The 7,500-nt window shown below is 45.7% G+C and overlaps 1 protein-coding gene across 3 annotated transcripts in view; it reads right to left on the bottom strand.

Moving 5' to 3' along the window:
- utrn (utrophin) overlaps positions 1 to 7,500 on the bottom strand; it is a 249,561-nt gene that overhangs the window by 204,318 nt on the left and 37,743 nt on the right. For all 3 annotated transcript variants that reach the window (XM_083643533.1, XM_083643535.1, XM_083643534.1), the window contains exons 8-9: positions 7,122 to 7,288; positions 1,373 to 1,621 (exon numbers count right to left, since the gene is read on the bottom strand). In XM_083643533.1, coding sequence (XP_083499659.1) covers positions 1,373 to 1,621; positions 7,122 to 7,288 — 416 coding nt within the window. The remainder of the gene's footprint in view (positions 1 to 1,372; positions 1,622 to 7,121; positions 7,289 to 7,500) is intronic.

Below are 7,500 nucleotides of genomic sequence, written 5' to 3'. Positions count from 1 at the left end.
CTGAAGAGCCTGGCTCTTGAAGAGGCTTTGGGTCTTGTTACTCTCACTCACTAGCAGCTTTCTGGTTTGACCTGGATTCCTAACATTAAACTTCTCAAATAATCACATTTCAGCCAAGGGAAATCCAGCCAGAGCCCCTTCTCTCACATGCACACACAAATGAGCAGACACACACACACACACACACACACACACACACACACGCACACACACACACGCACGCACACGCACACACACACACACACACACACCAACTACACCTTCTCAAGCAAGTAAGCTCTGGGCCAGGGCACCATGGGGTGCTGTGCACCGTGGTTCTCTGCAGAATTCCTCGCATTCCCAACATGTACGGAGCATGTTCTATTGGACGTGGGAGGCCCCTATCTCTGCAACGCTACTATCTTCAACCATGGAGAGAAGGTTTGTAGACAAGAAGCTGGTGAGCGAGTCAGAAGAACAACATGCACACGTAACTGTGCCACACTTCATTTAAGAGTGATTGTTTTTACAACATAACTGAAAAAAGTATGTCTGTGAAGAGTTTTATTTCAAAATGCTGCAAATCCAATCATACATAACTTAAGTTTATCATTCAATACAGAGCATCTAGTCTGTAAAAGTCTAGACTTAAATTGCCTTCTATCCTTTCAGAAGTTTTCATTTTGTGCTATCAATCATTTTGTCACTATTTTCCAAAGGGGGATATCTCATTTGAAACACTTCATATTATATAGAATAGCCTCGGACTTACTTCACCCGTCAGCAACTCAAAACCCATGTTTTATAATGTATATTCTATACATGAACTGTGCAATAAATGTGCAATAACTGTTCCAATACTGTGGGAAATAGGCCAATGTGAACTGGGGGGAATGGGAACTTACGGTACCTTACTTTTATTATTACTATTATTATGACTCACACTGCTGTATATAATATCATATGATGGATCTTAGATATTTCTCACTTCTTACTCAATAGTACTTGATAAACATTGCAAGATAAGGCACGTATTTGACAATTTATTGTGTATACCTTTATTTCTATTATATTGTTTTATTCCTATTCTTCTTATAATATCTCTGTGTTTAGATTTTTCCCTACCTGAATGTGAGCAACTGCAGCATTACTCAATTTCCCCTCAGGGATCTATTCATTTATTTATGATTCTGATTAGATAAACATTTAATAGAACGTAATGATACCTGTGGTAAAAAATAAATAAAAAACAGGGTCAAATTAAGAGTAATATAAAAACCACAGTATGAATAAACATCCGTAGGCACATACAGCTATTATTTGTACCTGTGTATACATGCATGCACGCTTGCAGCTCAGCACAGCCTGGGCCAGCCTGCGTGTCTCCCCCTACCTCATGTGTGTGGAACTGCTCCTTGACTTCCTCCACATCGTCCGACACCTCGTCCTGCATGTGCAGCGCGTCCTCGGCCGACAGCAGCCAGGTGAGCACCTCCTCCAGTGTGGCCTGGTAGCTGTCCAGGTCCACCTCCAGCAGGCTGCCAGGCTCCAGATCGGCCTCCGTCTCCGTCAGGGTGCTGGGGGTCTCGGGCCGGGGGCTTCCACCCGCCTCCTCCACCTCCATAGCCAGACCCTGAGAGACCTGAGACAGGGGAAGACAAAGGGTGACCACATTATAGCATTAACATACATAAACTTAATTTAGTTACCGTAGCTTTCTTTAGTAACTATTAATAAGCGGGATAATGGTCATTATCGCAAAGAAGGTTCAGAACCTCTCCTGGAAGAAGAAGCAAATATACGGCGACATACCTCGTCTCAGTTCACGGCTCACGCACTCAATTCGCTGGGCACTGCTTCCGTGCCAAGGACGAACTAATATCTTATTATTCTCTTATTAATATATTGCTGTGGAAGCTATCAAAAGGCCACAAACTCACTTATCCTGACGTGATCGCCAGAGACACTGGTATCAAATCTCCAAAACCTGGGAACTGTCATGGACGATTCCAAGTGCTGGAAACCTGCTGTGCAAGGACTCTCGGCCAAGGCCGCAAGATGATGATGATGATGATGATGATGATGATAAACCCCCGACAGGGTGAATCACCTTCAGGGCGATTCAAGAAGACCCCTCCGCTTCGCATCAGGGGGCCTGATCACCCTGTCAAGGTTTATTTCGCGATAAAGACCGGCTCGCTGTACATTATCCCTTACTTAATGATGAAGGATAGCTTGTGGTCGGTAGGAGGCAAGTTCCTCGATTCTTAGTGTTGTTCTATAATGTATATGGACTTCAAACTAGAAAGGGAAAAATAAAATGTTCTAACTGTTGTGCTGAAGTGTGACATTCACATGGCTATAGCAAAACCTGGCAAACACTAAATTGAAATAGCCTGCTGGGACAAAGATGGCCGTGCACACTGGGACCATGCCTAACACCTCCCTTCCTCCTGTATTGTGATTATCTATTGGCAGCATCAGCGGGCGAGTTTTAAAATAGCTCCAGACATGTAGGAGAGACCTGGGCTGCTCTGGAGCCTGCAGTGACCTGCCCTGCTCTGTGAGGGGAGAAAACACTAGACTTAACCTAAAGGCATCAGACACTGGGAGGTGTGCCCATGGCAAGCTGGACAGGTCAACCCTCATTCCAGGAATAGCAGTGGGTTACAAACACAGTGGTATCTTGGGTGAAGCTGGCTCTACCGTCAGAACAGATGAGAAACAGGCCAGGGGAATGAACTCTGAAATGGGCATGGAATTACTTCAGAGGCAGAAGCTGGCGCTGATGCAGCACGGCAAACATGTCCAGAGCAAAGAGAAGAAGAGGAGAATGGGTCAAAGATAAAGGAGGTGTGTTGGGATGGGATCAGGTTTCTCCAGTAAATAGAGAGCCACCCATATTCAACTGTCACACTTCGCTGCGATTTGAAATCATACAACACTCAAGCTGCAGTTGTGCGAGCTGTGTCATAACAGTAAAGGTGTTGTCAGTGTTCAATTTCTTTCAACAACCTCTCTGTGTCCACATTTCCTACATCCAACTACCATAAAAGAAAGCAATTCAGCTGTGTTTTAAACAGAAACGCAATCCTGAATTTAAGTATAGGGCTGTTATACCCTATATGGACATTTGGGGCCTTTACAGACAACAGCAGTGACAAACTTCCCGGTTTCCATTTGTGCAAAGGAAATGTAAGAATAAACTGAGCAAAGGGTAATCTGTGTGGAGCTGAAATGAAGAGGAGATTAAAATCGTAGCAGCCGTGCCAAGTCAGAGATGAGAGAAACGCTAATGGCTGCTGCTGGGACTGGTCAAACGCTCCTTTGTTTTCCAGACTGAAATGACCCAGCGGTCGTGTCTGTGTAGTCAGCTCAGGAAAAGGTCATCTGTTGAAAATATTCCATGACATTTTGGAAATATAGATACCCACCCTCTCTGTTAGCATAGTGCAGTCCTAAGTCTGTCAATGGCAGAGAGAGAGAGAGTAAAGCAAGAGGGTGTGGGTGAAGAGAAAGACGGTGGGTGAGCGAAAGAGAGAGAGAGAATGAGAACAGGAGAGAGAGAGAGAGAGAGAGAGAGAGAAGTGCAGCCTTGCTCTATTGATTGACTTGAATGGCTGTAAAATAGCTGTGGTCTGGCTCAACAGAAGGCTTTATTATCACCAGATGATGTGCCCAGCTCAATCACTGCATTCATTGCTTTGCTGTTGTGATTCTGGAGCATGCAAATGACTATGACAATCACTATGCTTACTCCAATGCTGAAAGAGAGAGCATTGCTCTCAGCGAGACTCCCCCTGTATAAATAATGGTTAAAAAAACAAAACGCTCCTGATATAAATGAGTGATATAAATGGTGAAAAAGAAAATTCAGGTTCTAAAAGTCATCGTTACTATTGAAAACAATCATGATTCTAAAATCTACATACAAAGCACATAACGAATATTATGAATTGGTCACCGGTCAAACAAAGACAGCCTTTATTTCTCCTCCACTCCCTCTCTCTACCAGCAGTATTACGCATCACTTCCTATGTGGAGAGCAAGTGTGCCAGGAAAGAAAAGTCCTCATTGGACCAATCAGAGCGCCATTTAAGCAGACTTTTCCAGTGCTCTTTCCAAGGCGTGGGGAGCGTTTGCCCACGGGCAATAAAAAGTTAAGAGGTGGTTTAGGGACATTCTAACTTCCACCTGGAAAACATCCCCCAGTTAAATTAAAAAGCTCTGAAAGGAGGCGGAGCTGCCCCATGGTTATGTGTGATTTAAACCCTAACCCTAACCCCATGGCTGTGTGTGATTTAAACCCTAACCCTAACCCCATGGCTGCGTGTGATTTAAACCCTAACCCTAACCCCATGGCTGTGTGTGATTTAAACCCTAACCCCATGGCTGTGTGTGATTTAAACCCTAACCCTAACCCCATGGCTGTGTGTGATTTAAAGAAGGAACCAAGTGGGTGAGGAGGGAATAAAGAGATATTTGCTGATACTCAGTGGCGAACCGTCAGGGCCTTCTAGGTATTCACTGAATACCCAAGAATTAAAATTTAAATTAAAATTTCGTTTTTATTAACTGAAATAACAGTAATATTGTCGCTAAATTGTTCAGATCTTGGACTCACTTTGTTTCAGCAAATATGGGGTTAAATATTTGCACCAGCCTCCACCGGCAAATGGTATTGATTGACAGCAACCCTTCGTGAAGACCGACTCTAGTCATGACATGAGGATGACGATTTTGATGACAGGTGTCTTAACCAATCAGAATATCATTTAATTGTGGCGTTAGCCAATCACAATTAGTTAAGTTTGGGTGGGATATGTCGAGGGATTCGCGAATCCAAGCCAACCAGGATACGAGACGGACCGTCACGGACGACAAGGAGGGAGGAGTTTATGATGATGTGCTTGTGACATGCATGGGGTTGTGATGAGGAAATGGACGCGTGTATTGAGCTAATTGTTAAACTGTGGTTGTGTTACTGACAGACTGTAACGGAGTGCGCACAGAGACCTCAGACTTGCACTTGGGGGGGGGGGGGGGGTTTACCACATAGAAGGCCGGTTCTGATAGGCACGGTTCGCCACTGCTGATACTGTACTGTACATATGCACATTCAGTAGGCAGGCACATACACACAACTGTCAATCTGAGATTATTTTTTCTTTCCCAACTGCTAAACAATGCTTCAAACTACTCTATAGGGACTATTCTATCTGGCAAAAAGTGAAAAGGATGAAGTAAAGTTGTAGACAGATAACAAAGAGTGAGGGGGGGAGACTGACTTGACTGAAGAGAAACGTGATCAAGCTGTTCAAATAAGACATTCTGAAATGCCCACACATGTCAAACACCTGACAGTATACCATGAGCCATGTCAGTCACATAAATAAAGTATGAATTCCATCGAGGCGCCCGCCACCCACATGGCAACGCTAATGTTCAAATAACTATCATTGACAGTCTGCTACCTATGCACGGCACGCGCTCCCACTCACATCAATCCAAGCCCCCATTTCCTTCCATGCTGTTAACAGTTTACAGCAGCGGCACGCGGCGGGCTAACGTCACAGGAGTGACTCATGGCTCTCCTCCCTGTTAGCCTGGAGCATGCTGGGCTGTTCAGCGGAGCTTGGTGAGAGGAATGAAGGAGAAGGGCCTTTTCAGAGTGGGAGTGACTCATTTCTAACCAGCAGCAGAGCACACAATGAGAAACTTTACTTTCACATTCCCCACGCTCGCCCACAATACAGTCTGCGGCCTTCATACTGAATGCTATCAGAAACGCACCACAACAGCAGCAAGTTTTAAGTTGTTGTTCTGAGGTTTAAAATGTTTGTGACTCCGGCTTCGCTGCTGCTCAACAAGGATCTGAGCTCAAGAAGTAATGACTTGTTTACAGCGGCGCTGGCAGACTGATGCAGACAAGCGGCCATTGGGGGAGACATACAGTATCTGCCTGTCTGACACACGTCACTAGTGAAATAATTGGCCCATAGGGATTAATGGGGTTGTATTGTACTGTCTCTATTGCTGTATTGTATTTGCTTTACAGTAGGGACGCCACGGTGTGGACATTTCCCCACCGGGTAATAAACACGTGACAACACCAGTGTTAGCGGTGGTGACACCGTAAAACAACAAGCTCCTCCACTGTCCTCACAGTTCAGTCAGTCAGCCCACCCCTGCTGCTGTGTAACGTTAGCTTGCACGCTCACAGTCACAACACTGTGGCAGCCTCACAATACACACTCATGGCTGCATCCGACTCAAGACAACTTTTCAGACCCTCCTGGAGACAATCTTTCTCAAAAGAAACTAATGTTAGCGACAAATCTGGAGACTTTTTCTGACATGGGATTAACATTACCAGCAAGAAGCAGTAAGCAAGGCAATGACGATCGCCGAGTAGCATTATCACAGCCAAGGTCATCAATGCTAACTAGTTAACATCAATGTTAGCAGAGTTTTTGCTCTGCTATTAGCATCAATGTTAGCAGAGATTTAAAACCACATCTCCAGAGATGGCAGTGGCAACAGAATACACACAGGCTTATATAAGGGTCTTACCTACATGTGCATGAGGGGGGATTGTGTTCACAACATGTACAACGAATGTAACTTGCTGGTCTGTCTAACCAGAGAGATATGAGAAACAGTGCAGCCACACTGGATAGGAGGGAGCGCTTGTAATTTACACCAGCGCACGCTGAGCGGGCGGAGTTTTTTCTTTTGTTTCTTCCTCCATAAAAATAAACGGTGTTACCGGTAGGCATGTTATGTAATCGGTGTATGCCACACCACCATGTAAGACTGGTAATACCTTTACAGCTAAAAAGTTTGGCATAAAAGAGCACCTTGGCTTCTTTGAAAAGGTCAGTGACCCAGTGAGTCGACCCCGCACTCCAGCCGGCACCTTTTGTGCAAATAGCTTCAAAAAGAGTTACTGGGTGACCAGAGATAGTAGAGTGGTTGTCTCCTCGCTCCAGGACCGCACGCCCTCCCTCGACTCCCCTAGGATCAGATCCATGCGGTACTTTCTGTCGTCCCCGTCTCCCCTGCTAGGTACCAGCTTGTCTCATATCGCAGCATGTGGAGATTGTATTGTATCAGCGTTCGTTGTGTGTTGAACACTTTACCTGAGCGTTGAGGCCCGCGCCCGAGTCCGCTGCCTCCACTTTGTATTTGCGCGGCAGAGTCTCCACCTCTCTGATAGCCTCCATGCTGACATCTTTGGGCAGGACGGCGAACAGCGACGTCACGTACATGATGATGGACTTCTTATCTGGCAGTTGCACTGCCACATCTGAGAGAGAGGGAGAGGGAGAGGGAGAGAGAGGGGGGGGAGAGAGAGAGAGGGAGAGGGAGAGGGAGAGGGAGAGAGAGAGAGAGAGAGAGGGGGGGGGGGAGAGAGACGGGGGAATAGAAAGGTGAAAATTGCATTGGAAGCAGCAGGGGAGGTGGGGTGAGATGGAGTGAGATAGCAGGAAGGGGAGTTGGGGTGAGATGGAGTGAGAT

The sequence above is a fragment of the Poromitra crassiceps genome (genome assembly GCF_964638095.1).
Source record: "Poromitra crassiceps genome assembly, chromosome: 9".
Classification (NCBI taxonomy): Eukaryota; Metazoa; Chordata; class Actinopteri; order Beryciformes; family Melamphaidae; genus Poromitra; species Poromitra crassiceps.
The sequence above is the reverse complement of the archived record's forward strand: the minus strand, read 5'-3'. Positions and strand labels throughout refer to the sequence as shown.